The sequence below is a fragment of the Protopterus annectens genome, chromosome 15.part0 (genome assembly GCF_019279795.1).
Source record: "Protopterus annectens isolate FY-2018-M chromosome 15.part0, PAN1.0, whole genome shotgun sequence".
NCBI lineage: Eukaryota > Metazoa > Chordata > Ceratodontiformes > Protopteridae > Protopterus > Protopterus annectens.
Window position 1 is genome coordinate 114,234,700 of NC_056749.1, and position 24,570 is coordinate 114,259,269.

General features: G+C 41.3%; 1 protein-coding gene across 4 annotated transcripts in view; it reads left to right on the forward strand.

Annotated features, from left to right (window-relative positions):
* CLCN5 (chloride voltage-gated channel 5) overlaps window positions 1–24,570 on the forward strand; it is a 1,034,303-nt gene that overhangs the window by 470,072 nt on the left and 539,661 nt on the right. For all 4 annotated transcript variants that reach the window (XM_044057498.1, XM_044057499.1, XM_044057500.1 and 1 more), the window contains 2 exons: window positions 4,415–4,514; window positions 10,631–10,818. In XM_044057498.1, the coding sequence (XP_043913433.1) occupies window positions 4,415–4,514; window positions 10,631–10,818 (288 nt within the window). The remainder of the gene's footprint in view (window positions 1–4,414; window positions 4,515–10,630; window positions 10,819–24,570) is intronic.

Genomic DNA, 24,570 nt, shown 5'->3' on the forward strand with positions numbered 1-24,570 from the left:
TTTGTATGCATTCCCACCTCTACCTCTCATTCCAAAAGTATTAATCAAGATAAGGGAGGAAAAACCAAGAGCAATACTCATTGCCCCTGATTTTGCCCAGAGAGCTTTGCTACCCATTGCTGCGCAGCCTGTCTCACCAGCCCCCCTGGCAGCTACTTCTGATACCGCACCTACTGTCCTGGGTGGGGGGGACAATGCTGCACCCAGACCTTCAGACACTCAAGCTCTCAGACTGGCTTATTCTACCAAACCCAACAAGGAATCTATGCTAAGTAAGCAAGTCCTTGACATAATCACAGAAGCCAGAAGGCACAGCACTAGAAAATATTACGCTGGAAAATGGAAAAGATTCTGCTCCTGGAACCAGTCCAAGGGGGCAGACATACATCTGCCTTCCATTCCTCTTATTCTAGATTATCTTGCTGAACTTCTTAATAAGGGTCTCTCCTCCTCCTCCATAAACATCCATGCCTTTGCCATCTCGGCACACTGTGATACAGAACAGCCATTGTTCTCCCACCCTCTTATCAAACAATTTGTTAGAGGAGCCTCTAATATCAGGCCTCCCAGAAGACAGCCCACCCCAGCCTAGGACCTGAAATATGTTTTAGAAAAGCTTACTCTGCCTCCCTTTGAGCCTGCAGCATCCTCAGAACTAAAGTACCTCCCTTGGAAGACTGTCTTTCTCCTGGCTATTACTTCAGCCAGGAGAGTGTCAGAGCTTCAAGCCTTAATGGCGATTGAGCCACTTATCTTCCATGCAGACAAGGTCTCCCTGAAAACCAATCCCTCTTTCATGCCAAAGGTGGTTTTGGATGTTACCCTCAACCAGGCCATCCACCTGCCCACCTTCTTCCTTAACTCTCAGAACAAGGGGGAAGGGATACTGCATTCTTTAGATGTGCACAGGCAACTCAGGTTTTATCTGGATCATACAAAGACATTCAGGAAAACTGACCAGCTCTTGGTCAGCTTTAAAACAGGGGCACAGGGGAAACCAATATCCAAACAGACCATTTCCAAATGGATAGCCCATTGCATCCAGTTTTGCTACTCCTGGCATGGAAAACCACTCCCTAGGACTATCAGAACCCATTCTACTAGGACGCTTCCACAGAATTCCTTAGAGGGTTACCCACCAAGGACATCCTGGAAGCTGCCACATGGACTTCAGTCCACACCTTCACCAAACATTACCATCTGAACCTATTCTCAAAACTTAAGACTGGTTTTGCCTCTGCAATTCTGCAGGGCATGCTCACCCAGTCTTAATTTTCTATCAATCTTCCACCCTTCTCCTCAGCTTTGGGAATCTTTCCAATGGTTATGACTGCAGCAGTGAAACACGAAGAACATAGTACAGTTGTGTACACTTACCATAAATGTAGATGTTCGAGTGTATTGACTGTTGCAGTCCTGCTTTCCCTCCCTCCTTCCCCCTCATATCTGCTTTCCTTAGAGAAACACGTATTTTTGTGGGTGTCTCTAACCCCAGGACTACAAATAATTATTAATATTGGACTTCTTTGGTTGGATAAGGCAAGAAAAACTGAGGTAATGGTGTCGCCTGCTCTCCTTTATAGCTCGGACGACCTGGCGACACCCAGCAAGCGACAGCAGCCAACACACAAAACCTTGACTCTGGTATTCGGACCGACTGAGGGCTACCACAGCATGGATAACCTAATGGTTAGGACTGCAGCAGTGAATACACTCTAACATCTACATTTATAGTAAGTGTACACAACTGTACTTTTCTGTATAGTATGCCAAGCTTTTGGCAGATTTTCTTTATACAGTGGTGAACATGGAGGTCGAATTTAAGTTGGTCGTCGATGATTACTCCAAGGAGCTTTGTGTGGGATTCAGCTGAGAATAGTGGTGGTGTTAAGCGAAGAGATGGTAAATGAGGATTTAAGATGGAAGAGAGATTTGGGTAGGGATAGGAGGAGTTTTGTCTTTTTAGGGTTTAGTATGAGTTGGTTGTTGCTAAGCCAAGCTTCAGTGAGGTTAAAAGAGGTTTGAGTCAGGGTGAGCAGGTCAGAGGGGTTGTCAGCAGTGGAGTCATCTGCTTACTGTATGAGGGATGACTGTGGACAGGATGTGTGGAGTTTTAGTAAAGATGTTAAAAAGAAGACGGCCAAGAACTGAGCCTTGTGGTACACCCATTTTTATGGGGAGAAAGGAAGATAGAGCAGAGAGCCATTTGACAGATTGCTATCTGTTAGAGAGGTAGCTGATAAACCAGGAGATGGTTGCTGGGGAGAGGTTGAGTTGAGAAAGTTTGGGGAGGAGAATAGAGTGGGAGACAGTGTTAGAAGCTTTGGAGAGATCCAAGAAGAGGCAGGACACTAGTTTATTATTGTCTCTTGCTAGTGAGATGGAGTTAGTAAAGGAAATGAGAGCTGTAGTGGCGCTGTGTTAGGGCGGAAGCCATGCTGGGTAGGAGTGGTGAGGTTTTCTTGAGTGAGATAAGACAGGAATTGTATATGCACACAATGCTCAAGAATTTTGAAGAGGGGAAGAGGGTATGGCAGTATGGTGAGTTCTACAGAGTTACCACCTTTGTGGATAAGTATGGTGTGGAATTTTTTCCAGAGAGATGGAACACTGGATTCACAGATTGAGCAGTTAATGAGGATGGAGACTGGGTATGCTGTGGAGTTAGCAGCCTTTAGGAAGAGAGATGGCAAGTTGTCAGCTGATGGGGAACATGGTTTGAGCTTGAGAAGAAGATTTTTAATGTAGCTCATAGGGATGGGATTCATTGAGAGAGTGGTTTTGTAGTGGGGGGTGGTGAGAGATGAGGGATTGGCTGGGTTGGAAGTTGGCTTAAGTTTGTTGATGGTTTCAATAAAGTAAGTATTGAAGATGGAAGCAATTTCTTGGGGAGAATTATTGAGGGGCTTCTGATGTGGAGAATTTGGTTAACAGTACTCCAACATTTTTGGGGATTTCTAGGTTGTGTAGTTAGGGGTGTGTGGTAGACTTTTTTTTTTGTCAATGTGTATGTTTTTTAGTCAAGTTGCGGAGTTCCCCATATTTTTGGAATTGTGTGTGAGATTTTGTCTTTATGCAGAATTTCCATGCAGAATCTCTGTTTTGGTTGAATTGGTGAGCCAGAGAAAAGGAGATAAATCTAGTCAAGGGGTTGTAAAAGAAAGACATATAAATCGTGAAGGGTTTGGAGGAAAATAAAGATAAGCCCGTGGATTGGGATTTGTTCTCCCTGAAAGAGAGAGTGTTAGAGTGGGACCTGCCTGTACATAAAGTAGTAGAGGGCAACTGTGTGTCTGTGGTAGGTTGGTCTGAAGTGTGAGGAGGTCACATCTTCCAAACTGAGGGCATAAGTTTCATTGGGTCTCTATTACATAGTTGAAGTTTCAAAAGAGCGAATGCTCTTAAATCAACTGCAAAATAGCGAAACCACAGAATGCCGAACTTCCGGAACAACAATGTTTTTTCCCCAGCGAAAAAAAGCGCTGCTCAAAAAAAAAATCCACAGACAAAATAAAGTGGGGAGGGTTGTGCCCCCCGCACTTAAATATACCAAATCCAAGATCGCACCACAGTGGAGGAAACGGCAAAGTCCTGACAATGGCCAAGCAATTTTTTTCACTGGGAAAATAAAATTGCTGTTCCAGCCGTTCTGCATTCTGTGGTTTCTCTATTTTGCAGTCAACGTGTTCGCGCTTTTGAAACTTCGAATTTCTGATATACACTCATTTCATTAGGTATAATTAAAAAAGTCATCAAAATGGTGGTGAATTAATGGGACTATGTTACTAGAGGAGTTGGTGTACTATAGATTCACTTAAGCCTTCAGAAATGCACAGGGCATGTGTTAAAGAGGAGGCAGCTCAGGATAGCACCATGCAGTTAACTGTATATAAGCAGGCTGGATTGAACATAACTGTCAGCCTCTTAGCACATGAAATCTGGTCAAAGCCAAAAATAATTGGGGGACAAAGGTTCAAAATCTAATTTTTAATTGTTGCTCTTATAAACTTAAAATGTTGCTAGAATAACAGGTTTTATATCAGCATGCTTGCAGGATAATATGTCTGAAACTGAAATGTCTGTCATTATTTATTGACTTCTGTCCCCAAGAATTTTCCAGAAAATCACAAGTTTTATGAGAAATAGACCAAAAATAATAGTCAAAAATCTGAACGTTCTTTGAAAAGCTGTATAGTTGATAGGTATGGGATGGAGTAATTTGACGACTTGTATAGGTATGAGATGGATTAAGTTGACTACTTCTATCATCACACATGTGTAATGCAATGCAAGTTCAAGCCAACTGAAGATTCCTTTGGATTAGTCAGCGGTACTGAGATATTGCTTTCCTAGTTGATTTATGTTGCATGCACATAATGTTTAGTCTGAAGGACTGTATTTTTTTAATTTGCAGATTGCCAGTAGAAGTAAAGAGTCTGCATGGGCACTACTACATAGTATAAGCGATGCCTTTTCAGGCTGGCTAATCATGGTGAAGGTCGGACTCCTGGCAGGTAAGTCTTTCATATTATCATGTTTCAGAAGTGCTGCAGTGTTTTACAGAAACAAATCACTTGACTTGTATTGCAATAGAACATTTATTTAAAAACATAGTTCTCAACTTGCTTTTTCCTTCTTAACTTGCTTTTTTCAAAATGTAGAGTAGTGAGGGTAGTGACTCTGGGTTTGCAGGATATCACTGGAGATCAAGCCCAACAGGAAATCTCTTAGATTTAAGGTAGGACTCCACAATTCCAGTTTATGATTTTACTGTTCAGACTGGCTACTATTACCAGAGTTTTTTCAGCTGTTTAATCCCACTGGGACAATGCTCCATCTATGGAATATTCCCATTTTTCCATGTCTGCATAAATGTCTGGTGCATCCCCAAGCTCATTTACTGGACTATATGAATGTTATCCCTTCCTGGATTTCATGTAGCTCACCATCAGCATTGAGAGAACAACCTTTTGCCATCCCAGTGGAAGGCATTTGGGGACGTGATGGTGCTGGAATTTGAAAGGGAAATGTTTTTCCTTACAAGGAAATGATCTGTTAGTGGCCCCATGGCACAGAGGGATACTGCCCTACATGCGCCCCAGATGGTCTGTGTTTGATTAGCAGCACTGATGCTGGAGTGGCCACAGAGGGGGAGGATGGGAGTACATGGCTTATGTCAGCTGGCCCATCCTGGATGGAAGAAGGCAGTTTAAAAGAAGCTTGCTGCAGTATGCAGAGTATGGACCTGGCCTACTTCATGCTGCAAAAGCAGTGAGCCGCTAGGTGAGAAGGTTATGTATGGTTGGAAGCAATCACGCACCTCCCAGTGGTAGCGATCGTGAAGCTGCATAGTCTGTTGTGAGTCAACAGGGATTAGGGCAAATTTTCTGGCATTTAACATGACAATGCACCAGCATCCTTGATTTTCTCATTGGCCAAGGGCTATGGTTTTGTTTAACCTGGGGGTAGCTAAGGTGGGTTTGGTAGACCGAGATAATGAAGAGAAGAGCTTGGGGGCAGCTGATGGTCATCTGCAGGGGAGGGGAAAAAAAAAGGACAGGATCTGTTTTTTGACTTTGTATTTACTATGTTATGCAACATTTTTGTCAGCAAAACATTTCCTGAAGATTTTGGGTCACATAAAACCAGCATTTTGATAGTAAAGCATAAAAGATCACACGATATGCTCCAGGAGTGTGTGTAACCTAGCTCCTTCACCCTTTGAATAAATTATTGCTTTGATCCTTCTGTCGGTCTTGGAGATTCTTTCGGTAGGCGTGAGATATTCAAATAAATGTTGATTAATTCCCAATCTTCCCTGCACACTGCCCTTTCCTGGCACATGATGTGTTTTATCTGCATTAAGTAGCTTACCTGGGAACTTAAGGCAGTGGGAGTGATGATGTTCTCTGGAAGGCTGCACATCAGTCTGATGGAGATATTAGCAGTCATTCTGGCTTTCAAAGCATTCAAGACGTATTTGATCATATGAATTATTCAAATAATTTCAGACAACACTGCAGTACAGTGATACCCAAGTGAACACCATGACTTCTGCTCTTATCAGTTAATCAGTTATCCAGGATAGGACTGTGATACCCAAGTGAACACCATGACTTCTGCTCTTATCAGTTAATCAGCTATCCAGGATGGGAGCTGACCTTTTCCCTTAAGGTGCACTTGGTGGCTGTCAGGGTTTCTGTCTGCTGTATGCGTGCCCCTCAAATTCAGTCATTCATTGTTCTGTTAAAAGTGAAAAGGGAAAGTTGTTGGTTAAATGTGCTTGGCTACAAGCACCCTACATTCCCTTTTCCTGGGATTTTGGTTACTTGAAAGTAAATGTTATGACGTGCATTAAGGTTGCGCCACTCTGTCACAGTCTAAATCTATGCACTAAAGTTAACTGAAGCTAGTGTTAACTTCCCCAACAAGACTCCTTGCAGTGCATAGATTGAGAGAACTTAGTTAGGAAAGAAACTAAATGTTAAATCTCAAGAGAACATTAAGATTTTCTTGCTTAGTTCTACCTCTTAACATCAGAAGATGTAAGATTGCTGAGGACAACATGTTTTTGTTGAATACTGTTCATGTCAAAATTCCAGATATAGAACTGGATGGCTGTCCATTCCTCAAGTGTGGAAGAGTTGCACTTGTTGTTGGCTATCCAGCTGGTAGAACAATTGAGTCTGCATTTTCTGACTTTGCAAAGTGTTTATTTTTGAGTGTTAAGTATGTAGGTGGTCCTTTTTGTAATTCAAACTGTTGCTGTTAGTGTTTCTGTCACAAGCAATTGTGTCCTTTTTTCTACTTGCTTGTTTGATACTTCTGAACCTTTTCTGATAAAAATACATTACCTTTTAAAATTGTGAGCAATATGTTTTAATTATGTGTAGTTGTCAATGGAAGTCTGTTTGTTCTTCACATATGAAAGTAGTTCTATTCAGATTCATTTGTGGGCCTTGTGAATTTGTGTGAATTCACTGGATGCAATTTAGAAGTTTGCTAATAAACCTAGTGTTGAATCCATAAGGTTGTTTAAACTACCAGGTCTAATATGGCTACTTTGATGCTGTGTACTTAGCCTTGTGTGAAGTGTGGATGCGAAGTAATCATTTAAATCCACGTGTGTTACCTGCCTTTTGTAGAAATGACTACTGCTAAATGAAACTGTAAGAATGTTAACTGTTGTCCTGACATTCTGATTTTGTTGTAGTAGCATCTTATTTTGTCTGCTATCCAGTTTTGTTTTCATTTAGATGTTGCTTTGTTTGTATTAGCAGTCAGGAAATCAGCAGTGAAATAACTTTGGGCTTAAGATAGCCAAGACAGTACAACTGTCAAGGGCTTTTTCACAAATATATTTTTGTAAACTATTTTGAGTACCAGACTAAACTATTGATGCTTCTGTATGGGAATGGTGCCCCTCCCTTTGCATAGGTGCCTAATCCTAAATATGTGCCACTGCTTTAAGGTAAGGAGAGGAGGAGCTGTGAAAGTATTGCCTTGTGAGATAGATGGTAAAGTAAGCCATCAGCTTTTAAAAGGGCAACAGCTTACGAAGTGTATTTGTTGGTCCGGTTTTTTTAGAGAGGCGATTGACTTTGGATGTTAATCACTACAGTCCAGGGCTGCTTTGTGCATTATCATCTTCTTAAAGCACTGTTTGATGTCTGTTGACTGCTGAAACTTGGCAGAAGCCTGAATCTCCTGCTTCTTAAGCAAAATGTTCAAAAAGTCACTTTATGCATTCAGTGATGCTTTCTCTTTCTTGAAAGATGACTGTGAACTCAACTGGATGGTAGTACTACAGTTGTACTTGGACCTACAGACAGACCCCTCTGCTGTTCTGTCTATTCTTCACCACTCCACATTTTCTTGCAGGCAGTGAAACATCAATGACATATGCTGGAACTTGCCAATCAGATGCTCTTCCAGTGCAGCTCGTGATATTTTATTTCATTAGGTTATAAAACGGTTTAAGTTAGTAGCTCTGTTGAATAAATCAAAACATCCAAATCACAGGTGATTTTTCTGCCAAGCATGCTGAGCATTACTGTCATTCTTTTCAAAGTTGGCTGCTGTCACTCTGCTTATTGAAAAAATAATGATAATTATAATAGTTAAGGCAAAACAAACATGGCCACCTCTGTGACTTGGAAAGAGAAAGCCTTGGCTGCATCTCAGCTGACCCAAGTTATGTTTACAGTTTGTTTGCCTGTACAACCTGTCTGGGTAAGATGGTAGTCATTCAAGTCCAAAATCAATCTGTAAGACACAATTATCTGGAGATCCCTTCTTGACCTCAGGAACACCAAATATATGTTCTCTAGCTGGTAAGAGCATTACCCCTCACATAACTGTGAAACTTCATAAACTCAGTTATGTGTATATCCACCACTGAGTGGTGGAACTCAGTAGGCAGATTGTGTCTGACTCTGGTAGTTCAGCTCTATCTAGTGAAGCCAAAGCCTTTTGTGTTTTCTCAGTTATGGATCCTTTGGATTTCAGCTAGAGCATGTGTTAATTTAAGAAGCCTTATGCTAGTATAACTTTGCTAAGTCATGTACAATCTGATCTCTCTCACCGCTGTTTTCAGTCTTTACTGAGACATGTCCCCACTGTCACTGCCTTTTAGTTTGGCAGCCAATCTCTCCACTACTTGGTCGATGTAATTTGATTACAGATGATATGCAAGGACACGTGAAGAGTTTCAAAATATTTTTGCTAACTGTGCATCTAGGATCCACTACATTATTATCAAGCAAAACAAAGACAGTCAGCTTTATCTTTTCTGTTTCCTGAAGGACATGAGGATCATAGTTGGCAGCAAGAAGTTGTAAATCTGCCAGATGTTCCTGCGGCTCCCTTAACTTCCTCTACTTTACCATTGCAAATTCTTTAAGCTGGACTAACTCAGATTCCTTAAATTGTTTTCAAGTAAGGAAAATTGTTCCTTTAATTCAGAATTCAACCCCTCCCAGCTATGGAAAAATTCCGTAAACCAGTCCTGGAAAAACACTTGTAGGATGCATTTCAAGAAAAGGTGTTTTTTTGGAGCTGTGTAATCCTATAGGTGCATTAAAAGTGTTTTGAGATTTTTATAACAGATGCAGGCATTAAAATGAGCATTATTGCCTTCCACTCCTAGATATGGACATCTGGATGGGAGTTCATAAATAACATCAGTGGTATGATTGTCTTGGCCTTGCTTGAAAAGAAACACAAGGCTTTGAGGGAGGGTAAGGGCAGAAACCATACCTCTCAAGCGTACAGATTTTTGCAGAATGTCCAGATTTTTGCCTCATATTTTTGGCCCGTTTTTCATAAAATTGTGTGTTTCTGGAAAATTATTAGTAAGTCATCAGAAAATAATGACAGATATTTTAGTTTCAGACTTCATACCCTTCAGAAATTTCATACTAAAGCAAACCTGTTATTCTATCAACTTTCTATGTTTGTAAGAAAATATTTAAGAATTGTCCCTATTTTTGGGCCTTTTTCATGCCATTGTTTATGGCTTTGTGTAGATTTCTTGCTTTAAGTGTTTGAGAAGTATGCAGAAAATGGCTTTTGTGTTTCCTTGCTTTTAACTCCTGTGATTCTGTTCTTTTGCTCATTTGATGGAGGCTACTGCAAGAAACCAACTTTGCAGAGCTACCCTCATTCTCCTGTCCTGTACAGTTCATGCTACACATTCTGTAGCCAGTGTCTGCGTTCCAGACTGCTGATCCCCAGAGCACAATGTTTCTGTCTCATCTGCTGCCACACATCACCCCACCTGTTGATGAGTCTAGTGGTCAGATCACTGATTGAAGATTTAATCCATTTGTATCACAGAGCTGGCTACCTATTATATGTGCTGACTAAAACTGCTTTCTACACTGAATGACAGGTACATAGATTCTTCACTAATATTAGATATTTTTGGATATTTCAGCCAGCCTACAAGATGTCTTTTCTTGTGTTTCTGTATAGAGAATATTATTCCAAGGGTAAAAGTTATCACAGTCTGCAGGTACTTGCCTTTTTTTCAACTGCATTCATTAATTTTCATCAGACTTTATTAGAAACTTCATTCAGGAGACATGGAGATACTTTTTTTTTTATAATTAGGACAATGTGACCACTGTAAAATTTCAAACTGTTTCACACTAATTGAAAATAAACAAGAGATTGGTTTTCCCAAAGATAAAGCCATTGATCTTATCTCATGTTGGTGATGCTTCTGGGAAGTTTCAGGTAGTTGGTTTATTGAGTGAACCAAATGCACCTTAAGTAATAATGCATTACTGTATTAATTGAATGATTAAACTACCTGCTATTCTAGAAACAAACTCAGTGCCATGGTATAAGTGTTTAGCTTTTTCAGTATAATTTGGTCACACATTGTACATTTTGATCACAGTGTTTTGTCCTGAATTTGAAACAGTGTGTTTGTTGTATTTATGCTTAATTTTGGGCTTGAAAAAATTGAGAATGATTGTTGATGGTAAAAATAGCACAGAAAAACAATTTCAGTGGGCAAAGGTTGTTTATTGCCTTGTTCAGCTGATAGTTGTGGGCTGTGTTTCATCAGAAAAAAGTTAAATCTGGCACTTGCCTCACTTTTTTGTTGCTTTTGTCCCTCTAGGTGCCCTGGCTGGTGTCATTGACATATCTGCTCACTGGATGACAGACCTGAAGGAAGGTTTTTGCTTGACCACGTTCTGGTTTAACAAAGAGCACTGCTGCTGGAGCTCAAATGAAACCACATTCAAGGACCCAAACAAGTGCCCCAGCTGGAAAACATGGTCCGAGATCATACTGAACGAGTCATCGGTAATGCTTTCTTATTCTACATGTCTGCTAAGACAAGTTCACTGTTGCCTGGTAGTACAGCACATCGTAGTTAGAGGGATGGCTTTTAAATCAGAGGTTGGACTTTGGTAGGATGATTATTTATTTTGGGAGTAGGAAGTACAGCATACCTCTCAGCCTGGAAACATCAAAAATCTGGACAAGGCTCATGAAAAATAGGTACAAATCAGTATGCTGATTAACATCTAATTTGCATTCATAATTACACAACCCCACCCACTCCAGTGGAATTGCGGAATACCAACTTTCAAACACAAACTGAAGAACAAACGACCAAAATATGGCACCAGAGTCCCCCTGCAGCCTTTCCAATGTCCAGTTACCTGGCTATTTCGCTCCATTTACCATAAACACTAATGTGTGCATGCATACTGCTTTACTTCTACAATGACTATTTTGGTTTTATTTTTACATTTTACAGCACAGCAATGCACAAACAGTAATAGACATCTGGTAGACAAAGCAATATTGTCTCACAAAGAAAACAGACTTGGCATTAAAACTTCTCTGTCCTTGAAACTCACATTAATTGAAACAGCATTCAGACCTCACCACATCCAAAGAAAATGTATCTGGCCAGTGATGGACAAAGATTACATTGGGCTGTTTTCAAATCATTGGCTCCTTGCACGCAAAACAAGAAACATAAATGTGTTATTTTCTTTGATACACCTTCCTGACTTTATTAAATTATATTTCTTGTATAATACAGCATACTTGTTAGAGCGCATTTTAAAAGTTATTGTTTGAACATTTTTCCAGTAGGCTGTATTGCAGGCAATGAAACAAAATGCATGAACCAATAATGACAAAACTGCCCAATTCAGAACATTTTCATCATAAAAGTCTACTTCCACACCCACAGTATAAATAGAATAACAGTAGTGTAAGCTATAGGCATCTTACACAGCTTCTCACACTTATTTTCAATTTCATTTTTTTTTTGCGGGGGGGGGGGGCAAAAGGACAAAAAACAGGGACACATTTTATACATTGCTTGTATAATTTTGGAAAGTTGCTAGAATAAAATGTAGTGTTACCATCATGCATTTCACTGGCAAGTCTTGAACACAGGACCCTATGCACTACATTGTACTGTAGGCAATTCATAGGTTCATAGGTTGATACTAGGCTATCTGCCCTAGGGCATTTATAAGCCTAGCCAGAGTGTGTTTGGCTTTTGCCACCCTTTTAGATTAGTTGACTGTGCCTCTGTCTAGTAGGTCACAGAGGGTAGCCCTTTTAAGGTTAGTTTACTGTACCTCTGTCTAGCAGGGACACAGAAGAGATCCCAGGGGTAAGCTTACGATCTCCCATCCAATCGTCAAGATTTCTCTTGAAGAGGGTCAGTGAAGGGCTCTGCCTAACATGGATTGGGATTTTGTTCCAGAGTGAGTGGAGCCTCTGGGATATGAATCTGTCCCTCCAGCATGTCCTATTTATTTCTGTGCTGAGGTTCAGGTCCCTAGAGTGTGTAGCTCTAAGGGATTTGGATTTCCTGAGGTGGAGCATGTCCATTAATTCTGGGTTGGACATAGCTTTATACGTCAGACACAGATCGCCTCTGAATAGGCGGTACGCAACTGAGTAGAGCTGGAGTTTCTTTAGCCAAACTGCATAGGGCATCTATTTGAGTCCCTTGATCCTCTTGGTGAATTACTTTTGGGGTCTTTCAAGTTGCTGCAGGTGTCGGGTAAGGTACATCCCAAACAGGGCATTGTATTCAATTATGGGCCTGATAAGTGATGAGTAGAGGGGCACAATGACCTCTCTTGATCTAGATGTGAACCCTTTCGTGATAAGGTGGGCTATATAGAAGGTCTTTCTAACCACTTTGGCAACATGATTGTTAAAGGAGAGATTACTATCTACTTGGGTCCCCAAGTCCCTAATTACTTCTTCCGTTTTTAATGGATTACCACCTATGTGGTAATTTGTGGGCACTTTGTTTCTCCCAAAGCTGATGACTATGCACTTTTTGGCATTTAGCTTTAGGCCATGGCTCTGGCACCAGTTAACTGTCTTTGTGAGACCCTTTTGGAGGATGCTTGCGTCAGCCGGAGAGTCGATTATGGCACCCAGTTTGCAGTCATCTGCAAACTTGGTCAGCCATAGTCCACCCAGTTTAGCCTGTACCTCGGAGAAATATATACCGAACAAGAGTGGTCCCAGGACTGAGCCTTGTGGGACGCCACTTGTAACTGGTTTAGAGTCTGACATGACACATACAATTCTGACCATGTGGGTTCTATCCCTGAGCCAGTTTGCAACCCATTTTGTGACATAGGGGTTGATATTTAAGCTGGTGAGCTTATTTATGATGCCCAAGTGGGGTATTGTGTCGAAGGCTTTTGTGAGGTCCAGGTAGGCTGTGTGGACTACCTTCCCTTCATCTATGGCTTTGATAACTGTTTCAAAGAAGTCGACCAGGTTCAAGAGGCAAGATCTGCCCTTAACAAAGCCGAATTGGGTAGGATCCAGTGTCTGGAGGTTCCCAATGTCTTTGTTTATGATTTCCATGATGATACGCTCCATAGCTTTGCAGACCAGGCTAGTCAGGCTTATAGGGCAATAGTTTCTGGGGTCCGTTGTGGCACCACCTTTGTGGAGCTTGACCACTATTGCTGTACGCCATTCCTTGGGTACATATACTGTAGTAAGGCCGAGATTGAACAGTAACTTTATGTGAGGGTTTAGTTCTTCTTGGAGCTCGTGTAAGACGCGGGACACCAATTGGTCCCATTGATGCTGTGTTTTTTTGCTTTGGAGAGGGCAGCTCTCACCTGTGCATCTGTGATCTCAGGGAGGCTACACTCTGTTGGAATAGGCATTTGCTCTTTTGGGGGGGAACGGGGGGGGGTGTTTGCAAAATGCATGAACCAATAATGACAAAATTGCCCAGTTCAGAACATTTCATCATAAACGTTTACTTCCACATCCACATTATAAATAGAATGACAGTAGTGTAAGCCATAGGCATCTTGCACAGCTTCTCACACTTATTTTCAATTTCAGTTTTTTTTTAGGGGGGCGGGGACAAAAGGTAAAAAAACAGGGACACATTTTAAACATTGCTTGTATAATTTTGGAAAGTTGCTAGAATAAAATGTTGTGTTACCACCATGCATTTCACTGGCAAGTCTTGAACCCAGGACCCAATGCACTATGGTCAGAGCAACATACCACTATGACAAGTCAGCTCTCCTCAACTATTCACTGGCTTGGGTGATTATAACAGTAGGGGGACACAGGATTTGGTGTTGGTAAGGTAGAAGCTGAGTGTAACCCAATGAAGAACATGCTTACATTGTTTTTAGGTTGCTGCATTGTTCATTTTGCTGCTGAGTCAAAGTTGAAGTATGCTGCCTATCACAGGATAAGCCATAGAACATTTGTCAGCACAGGTCAAGTATGTTGTCAGTCACAGGATAAGTCACAGAACATTTGTCAGCACAGGTCAAGTATGCTGCCAATCATAAGATAAGCCATAGAACATTTGTCAGCGCAGGTCAAGTATGCTGCCAATCGCAGGATAAGCCATAGAACATTTCTCAGCACAGGTAAAGCCCCGTCTATTAGCCAGTGGCTGTGAAACTTGTATGGTATTATGGAATTTCTGTTGTGCGATGGCCTAGGGCAGGGTTGTTGAGAGTAGGTTTCATGGAAATGTTGGTTATATCTGCTTGCAGGAGAAGAAGAAATGTGGTGAAAAGCTTTAAGCTGTGCTGCTTTGACATCTGTTCTTGCTGAAGAAGTACTAAGACCAATGCTGTTTGACCATCAGCTTTGCTGTTTATTATCCATTGTATGAAATGTAACATTATTGCATGATGTACATTACACAAGGAATGTTGAGCAACTGATACAGAATAATTCCAGCAGTTTTCCTTAGTAACTTACACTTCACATTAGCTGTCATAATCAAAATTTAAATGTTTTTGTTCACAATGTTCATGTGTCATAAAAATGTCCTTGGTAGATTGGCAGCCAATTTAGTATTACTAACCACCTGACAGTTCCACTGTGGGTTAGCATTATTTACCCAGCATTGTTGAAAGGTAAAACCATTAACTGTGCTCCAAAACCTTACAGAAAGAGGGGTATAAGGAGAAGGGGGCCCCCTAGGTTTCATGAGAGATTACTACCACTCTTTTTTCCTGCTTTCTGTGTAGCAGCTTCATTGTACACTATTCCTTATTCACATTTTCTCAAGTAGATGCTCTGAGTCAGCCTTCTGCACTTTTCTTTTCTTTAAAGCTTGCAGTCAATTAGGTTGAGGGAGTCTGTGTTTCAGCTGCTACCTTCTACCAGTAATCTGCTTTGGGGAAAGCCAGAAATCCCCACCCCTGTGTTACTGTCTTGAAGACCCTGTAACATTGTGAGACACCTGAGACACCGGAGTCTAAGTGTTGTGAATTGTCACACCATTATTACATAAGTTAACAAAGAAGTTTGGTGCCAACAATAACAACAGCATTTAAAGTGTCTTTATGGCTGTGGTGATTGGCTCTACAAGTTTTCCATGCCTGCTAGAGAAACAGAACAATGTACTAGCTTAAAGAAGAAGATATGCTAGCTGTGGGAGCACATTCCAAGTGTTACTTCAGCAGTAACTGCCTTCAGTCATCTGTCACCTAGACATCTCAAATGTCTGTTCCTCTATCCAAAGTGAGTTTCTGGACAATAGAACATTAAATCTTTATGTGACAAAATGAGGAGTTTTATGCTTTCTGGAGGATGCCCAAGTATCTGTACCATTTTCTTTTTGGCTCCATAAGATGATGTAATATCTGAAAAGTAATATTTTATGTACATTTTGTTTAATGATTTTCCCTTCAAACAACATAGCAATTTCAGGGGGGACCTGGTAAGGAGTATAGTTGAAAATGCACACCCACAAGGATAACCGTTAAGGCATGCATGCATACATACATACATACACAAGGACAGCAGTTAAGGCACACATACAAAAGGACAACAGTTAAGGCATCTGTACATACATACACAAGGGCAACAGTTAAGGCATACATACATACATACACAAGGACAAAAGTTAAGACGTGCATACATACAGAAGGAAAACAGTTAAGGCATGCATACATACACAAGAGCAATACTTAAGGCATGCATACATACATAAGGACAACAGTTAAGGCATACATACCTACATACATGAAGACAGCAGTTAAGGCGTGCATGCATACATATACAAAGAGCTACAGTTAAGGCATGTATACATGCATACACACAAGAAATACAAAAGGACAGCAGTTAAGGCATACATACGTAAACAAGGACAACAGTTAAGGCATGCATACTTGCTCAAGGACAGCAGTTAAGGCATGCATACATGCTCAAGGACAGCAGTTAAGGCATGCATACATACTAAAGGACAGCAGTTAAGGCATGTATACATACTCAAGGACAGCAGTTAAGTCATGCATCCATGCTCAAGGACAGCAGTTAAGTCATGCATACATGCTCAAGGACAGCAGTTAAGTCATGCATTCATGCTCAAGGACAGCAGTTAAGTCATGCATCCATGCTCAAGGACAGCAGTTAAGGCATGCATACATGCTCAAGGACAGCAGTTAAGGCATGCATACATGCTCAAGGACAGCAGTTAAGGCATGCATACATGCTCAAGGACAGCAGTTAAGGCATACATGCATACTCAGGGACAACAGTAAGGCATATGTATGCACACAAGGAAAACAGTAAGGCATATGTATGCACACAAGGACAACAGTAAGGCATATGTATGCACACAAGGACAACAGTAAGGCATATGTATGCACACAAGGACAACAGTAAGGCATACGTATGCACACAAGGGCAACAGGGCATACGTATGCACACAAGGGCAGCAGTTAGGACATACATACATATATATATATATATATATATATACACAAGGGCAACAGTTAAGGCATGTATACATACATAAGGGCAATAATTAAGGCATACATACATAAGAACAACAGTTAAGGCATACATACACACACAAGGACTAGAGTTAAGGCACGTATACATACATATATACACAAAATTTAAAAGGACAGCAATTAAGGCATACGTACATACACAAGGACAACAGTTAAGGCATGCATACATACTCAAGGACAACAGTTAAGGCATGCATACATACTCAAGGACAACAGTTAAGGCATGCATACATACACAAGGGCAGTAGTTAAAATATGCATCCATGCTCAAGGACAGCAGTTAAGGCATGCATCCATGCTCAAGGACAGCAGTTAAGGCATGCATACATGCTCAAGGATAGCAGTTAAGGCATGCATACATGCTCAAGGACAGCAGTTAAGGCATGCATACATGCTCAAGGACAGCAGTTAAGGCATGCATACATGCTCAAGGACAGCAGTTAAGGCATACATGCATACTCAGGGACAACAGTAAGGCATATGTATGCACACAAGGACAACAGTAAGGCATATGTATGCACACAAGGACAACAGTAAGGCATAAGTATGCACACAAGGGCAACAGTTAGGGCATACGTATGCACACAAGGGCAGCAGTTAGGACATACATACATATATATACACAAAGGCAACAGTTAAGGCATGTATACATACATAAGGGCAATAATTAAGGCATACATACATAAGAACAACAGTTAAGGCATACATGCACACACAAGGACTAGAGTTAAGGCACGTATACATACATATATACACAAAATTTAAAAGGACAGCAGTTAAGGCATACGTACATACACAAGGACAACAGTTAAGGCATGCATACATACTCAAGGACAACAGTTAAGGCATACATACATACTCAAGGACATCAGTTAAGACATGCAGACATACTCTGTGACAGCAGTCAAGGCATGTAGACATACTCAGTGTCAGCAGTTAAGGCATACAAATGTACACAAGGGCAATAGTTAAACTATGCATACATGCTCAAGGACAGCAATTAAGGCATGCATACATACTCAAGGACAGCAGTTAAGGCATGCATACATACTCAAGGACAGCAGTTAAGGCATGCATACATACTCAAGGACAGCAGTTAAGGCATGCATACATACTCAAGGACAGCAGTTAAGGCATGCATTCCTACTCAAGGACAGCAGTTAAGGCATGCATACATGCTCAAGGACAGCAGTTAAGGCATGCATACATACTCAAGGACAGCAGTTAAGGCATGCATACATACTCAAGGACAGCAGTTAAGGCATGCATTCCTACTCAAGGACAGCAGTTAAGGCATGCATACATACTCAAGGACAGCAGTTAAGGCATGCATTCCTACTCAAGGACAGCAGTTAAGGCATGCATACATGCTCAAGGACAGCAGTTACGGCATGCATACATGCTCAAGGACAGCAGTTAAGGTATACAAACATACACCAGGGCAACAGTTAAGGCATGCATACATACAGAAGGAGAACAGTTAAGGCATACATACGTACTCAAGGACAACATACATAATGAAAACAATTAAGGCATGCATATATACACAAGGGCAGCAGTTAAGCCATGCATACATACACACACAAGGACAGCAGTTAAGGTATAAATATATTCACAAGGAGAACAGTTAAGACATAAATACATACAGAAAAGGACAGCACTTACGGCATAGATACATACATACACAAGGCCAACAGTTAAGGCATACATACATACATACATACACAAGGCGACAGTTAAAGCATACAAGCATACACAAGGACATCAGTTAAAGCATGCATGCATACATACACAAATACACAAGGACAGCCATTAAAGCATAAATACATACACAAGGTGAACAGTTAAGGCATAAATGCATCCAGAAATACACAAGGACAGCGGTTAAGGCATGCATACATACACTAATTCACAAAGACAACAGTTAAGGCATACATACATACACAAATACACAAGGTGACAGTTAAGGCATGCAAGCATATACATTGGCAACAGTTAAGGCATGCATATATGCAAAAGAAAAACAGTTAAGGCATACATACATACTCAACGACACCATACATAATGACAACAGTTAAGGCATACATGCATACACAAGGATAACAGTTAAGGTATGCATACGTACAGAAGGGCAGCAGTTAAGGCATGCATACATACATACATAAGGACAGTGGTTAAGGCATAAATACATATACAAGGAGAACAGTTAAGGTATGCATACGTACAGAAGGGCAGCAGTTAAGGCATGCATGCATACATACATACACAAGGACAGTGGTTAAGGCATAAATACATATACAAGGAGAACAGTTAAGACATAAATACATACAGAAATACACAAGGACCGCAGTTATGGCATGCATACATAGACATACACAAGGACAACAGTTAAGGTATGCATACATACACAAATACACAAGGACAACATTTAAGGGATATATGCACAAATACACAAGGATAGCAGTTAAGGCATACATACATAGACAACGGCCACAGTTAGAAGCATGCATACACAAATATACAACGACAGCAGTTAAGGCATACATGCATACACAAGGAACACAGTAAGACGTTGTCCTGTTCGATTCTCAGCTAAAGCGTCTTCTGTGTGGAGATATGCGTGAATGGGCGTACCTTCGTTGAAGGTTGTGCGTCAGGCCTGGCAAGTCGGTACGTAAAAATCTTCTGCCAATCATTAGCGGACCGGAGTTCCGCTATGGCGACCCCTAACCGGGAAAAGATATATATATATATATATATATATATATATATATATATATATATCTTTCGGCTTTTCCCGGGAAAAGCAGAAAGATGCAACAACAACAAGATATATATATATATATATATATATATATATATATATATATATATATATATTGTGTCTTTCGGCTTTTAGGGGTCGCCACAGTGGAACTCCGGACCGCTAATGATTGGTAGTTGATTTTTACGTGCCGAGTTACCAGCCCTGTCTCACAACCTTCAACGAAGGTACGCCCATTCACGTATGTCTCCACGCAGAAGACGCTCTAGCTGAGAATTGAACCTATGTATATATATATATATATATATATATATATATATATATATATATATATATATATATATATATATATATATGACACTTCCGTTGTGGTGCAGCGGTAGCGTTGTTGCCTCACAGCAAGAGGTTCTCCTGTTCGATTCTCGGCTGGAGTGCGGGGAGTGCCTTCTGTGTGGAGTCTGCATGTCCTTACCGTGGTTGGGTGGGCATTCGAAAGACATGCATAAATGGGCGTGCCTTCATTGAAGGTTGAATGTCAAGCTGGCACCTCGGCATTCGTGAAAATCTACTGCCAATCATTAGCAGACCGGAGTTCCGCTGTGGCGACCCCTAACCGGGAAAAGCCAAAAGACAACAATATATATATATATATATATATATATATATATATATATATATATATATATATATATATATATATATATATATATATATATATATATATATATATATATATACACACACAAACACACACACACACACACACACACACACACACACACACACACACAGACACAGTACATTAGTTGGTGTGCGTACTGCATTTTATAAAGAATTTGGGGTACTCAGCTTATACATAAAGCACTTAAGTGAACAGGAGACATTAAGTGTCCTGTTAGTATGTACTCTACCTAAGGGAAAGAAATTTAGCATTGGACACCTGCTGTTGTAGGCCGCTGTAGGCACTAGGACTAATAGATCTGGAAACAAATTCATATGTTTATTTGCTCATCTAGATATCTCTGGTAATAGTTCACACAATCTGCTGACTAAATTGTATACATCTGGAAATGTTATGTGCTGTTGAACCCTAAAGAAACTAATAACAGATGCGAGCAAGCAAAAACTGGAATAGTACCAGTCTTTTGGGCTATAAAGAAGATAGGTTTTCAGTGGAAAAGATAATAATGTAGTGGGATCTGGTACATTTTCTTTAGATAGTTAGAAATACTGGGTGTGTCTGCACTATAGTGTTGGCAACCACTTCAAGTCCACTAGACATAGCTGTTGAGAGGGACAGCTGCGAGGAGTGGAATTCAAGTGGCCATAGACTAGTGTTCCGACTTCATACTGCTTTGTGTGAAACTCCATATGATAGTACTGCTCCCTACTGGAAACTTGACTAGCAGTAATCCTAGTGCCTATCCTTGTAGCCCCATCAGATTGTTTGCACAGGGAAATGTGCATGCACTAAAGTTGCTCTGGACCTCTACATGCCAGGAGCAGTGTAGAACCCTTTAAACATAAGGGGTCTGGCCACTTCAGGTCCTCCTCTTAAGGGAATGAGTTGGTGTCTGGTTAGTTGGTCCAGCCAGCAGATGCCACTAAGGAAAAGTAGCCAGTAAATAGAATAAAAATACAGTAAACTCCCAGTTAATCGGAATTCAAGCAATGAGTACTGTCAAGCAACCAGCAAAATAAAATCAAAGAAATACAGTACAATTTCCATGTGTTGCACTTTCTGTTTTCCCCCTCAGAAACATACCTTATGTTTTTAGAGTTTGAGTTTTAGAGTTTTAAAAAAGAAGATAGGAATAAATTCCCTGTCTCCCAACCTGAGAACAAGTCAAACCAAACAAATAGTATAGGTACAGTATTAGTCAGGCCTATTTTTAATAGTAACCCTCAAGCAACCAGAAACTACAGATGTTCATTGTGTTACACTGCTGCAGTCATTACACTTGGGTTATCCTGCCATCAGGTGGTTCCCCAGTCGGCCTGAGTTCCAAAGTCTTGGTCCGATGTCGGCTGCTGTCACCTCCTCCCTGACGTCAGTGCGACAGGGGTATATAAGATGCAGCCGACGCCATTTTCTTTAGTCTTTCTTGCCGCGTGGTGCCCGAAGCAAAAGCAGTTCGCAACTGCCATTCGGCCGTCTCCTGAGATTTTCATTCCGAATCCAGAACCGAAGTCTTCTACAAAGCTAAGTACCCCATTGGGGAAAGTTTTCTTGCCTCAGACCGATGTCAGTAAAAGTTAATAACTGTATTTCTTGTGGGAAGCAAATACCTCATAAGGATTTCCATTCCTATTGTATCCCATGCCTAGGCCCAGACCACGACATCACTGGTTGTCGGTTTTGTGCTAGGTTTAACAAGCGCACTATTAAATGTCAGTTTGATTTTGCCCGACATTATTTTGGTAGAAAATTTAATTATACCATGCCATCAGAACTTCCGACGACCGGAATACACAAATAGTGCAAAGACAAGGATATGCATCCGAGTCCCAAAACTGACGACGAAGTCTCTTCTAGGCCAGTCGCCAGTTCTCTGGTTTTCAGCGAGGCACCTTCGCAGCCCCTGACGACCACTTCTGTAGAGCCACAGGCCGCCTCCGACTCCCACGTGGAGATGGCTGGGCCTTCGGACGCACAAGTTATTCAGCCTGCCGAGACTAACCTTTCAGAGGGATCCGGAGTAGCTGAGCAACCCACAGCTTCAGAGGGCGTCTTCAGACCTACTCAGTTAAGCATTAAACCCTCAGCTAAGTCTAAGCCTCCTTTAAAATCAAAGAAACAAATACAGCATTCTCCAGGACAGGCCTCCATGCCTAAGAAACAAATGCTCAAAATGGCCGAAGACATAATCACTCTGAACAGGGGGTCCCATCCCCCTCCTGATAAAAGGCCTAGACAGGATGCAGACTGTGACTCATCAGACCAGGTGTCCATCTCTTCTGATTCATCCTCAGACCTAGGATACTCTTTACCCCCTTATGAGGATTCTGATGCTAAGGAATCAATTCCATCAGCCTCACCGCCCGAGGACTACTCCTTTGGGGAAACCCTTCATACCATGAGGGAGCATTTCCACTGGGAGGGCCAGGATTACTCAGAATCCAAGAAAAGGCTCAGAGACTTCCTTTTATTACCTCACCACAGACCCCTTGCTATTCCGCCAGTGTTAGATATTGTGGATGATGTGTATACTGAATCCAGCTTAAATCCTGATTCCGTACCACCAGCCCCTGTTAAACCTGACAGATACTACAGAGTCCCTGACTCACATAAATTTCTGTGTAAAAGCCCTGTAGCTCACCCTGAAACCATTTCTCAGGGACCCAAAGGAGTTAAGGCCTTATCAGCCAAGAATTCAGTTCCCTCTGACAGAGATTCCAGAGCATTAGACAGATGGGGAAAGAAAGTATATACATCTGCAACTTTAGCAATGAGAGCCTTAAATTGCCAGTTTCACATGCTAAAATATCAGCAATTTGTACTGTCCCAGTTAAAACAAAAAATGCTTCCCGAATCAGAGCCTCCTAATTTTAAAGAAATGCAGAATCTATTACATGCAGCTGAACAAGTGGGAAAGCATACTTTGCAATGTGGTTTTGATTCTCTAGAGGCCTCCTGCAGAGCAGCAGTTATAGGCTCTGTCATTAGAAGACATGCTTGTTTAAAAGAACATACGTTACCAGATCATGTTAAAGCAAAATTATTGGATGCACCTTTGCAGCAGGATGTGTTATTTGACGTTAAGGCAGAAGAGGTATTAAAGAAAATGGAGGATAAGGCAAAATCTATGCAAACGGTGAAGGATTTCTTACAGGTTCAGCCTCCTAGATGTAGCAGAAACTGGCCAGCTAAGAATTGGTCCTTTCCAATTACAGACAGACCTCAAAGGGGAAGATACAGACGTCCAAGAGATAGAGGTCAAACACAAGGTCCTTACAGGCCTCGACAATGGGTTGCATCAGGCCAGAAAGAAGGGGAAGACAGACCCCAGCCATATAAAAAGCAGCTCCAGTGACTTCCCACTACAGCTGCCAAACAAACCCCTCTTGGCAGCCCCCTTGGGAGGAAAACTGGCACTCTTCTACCACAATTGGCAAATGATCACCAAAGACAAATGGGTTCTCAACATTGTATTTCAAGGTTACAGGTTCCACATTCACACTCTACCAAGGTTAAAAGGAATGCCAAATCTGCCACCAAATCAATGGGCAGAGGCTCAAAAACAAATTACAGCACTCATGGATATGAGCGCTATTCAAAAGGTACCATCACAGGAGCAAGGACAAGGATTTTACTCCAGACTCTTTCTGGTACCCAGAAAGGACAAAGCCTGGAGGCCCATTCTGGATCTTTCATCTCTAAACACTTACCTGGATGTTCCGAAATTCAAAATGTTGACATTACAGCAGCTTCTTCCCATGCTGGGCAAGAAAGCTTGGCTCGTGATTTTGGACCTCAGGGAGGCATACCTGCATGTCCCTGTCAGACAAAACTGCAGAAGATACCTCAGATTCATAGATGGTTCAATGCACTACAAATTCTCTGCACTGCCTTTTGGCTTATCTACTGTGCCCAGGGTATTCACAAAGTGCCTGGCACCAGTAATTGCATTTTGCAGACAGAAAGGAATTCAAGTTTATCCGTACCTGGACGACTGCCTGATTCAAGCAGAGAGCAAGGACATTCTTCTAAAGCATCTAGCATTTGTAAAAAAGTTATTAAGTTGCCCGGGGTACACAGTAAACGAAAATAAATCAAAACTAGTGCCCTCAAAAGAGATTATATTCCTGGGTGCCAGCTTGAACACAACGGCCCAGATGGCTTATCTCATGCCAGACAAGCAAAGACAACTGACTCAATACTTTCAATTGATGGCAACAAAGACCCAACTCCGTGCAAGAAAAATTCTGCAGGCCTTGGGTTACATGGCATCCTGCATACTACTAATTCCATATGCCAGACTGCATATGAGGAAACTACAATGT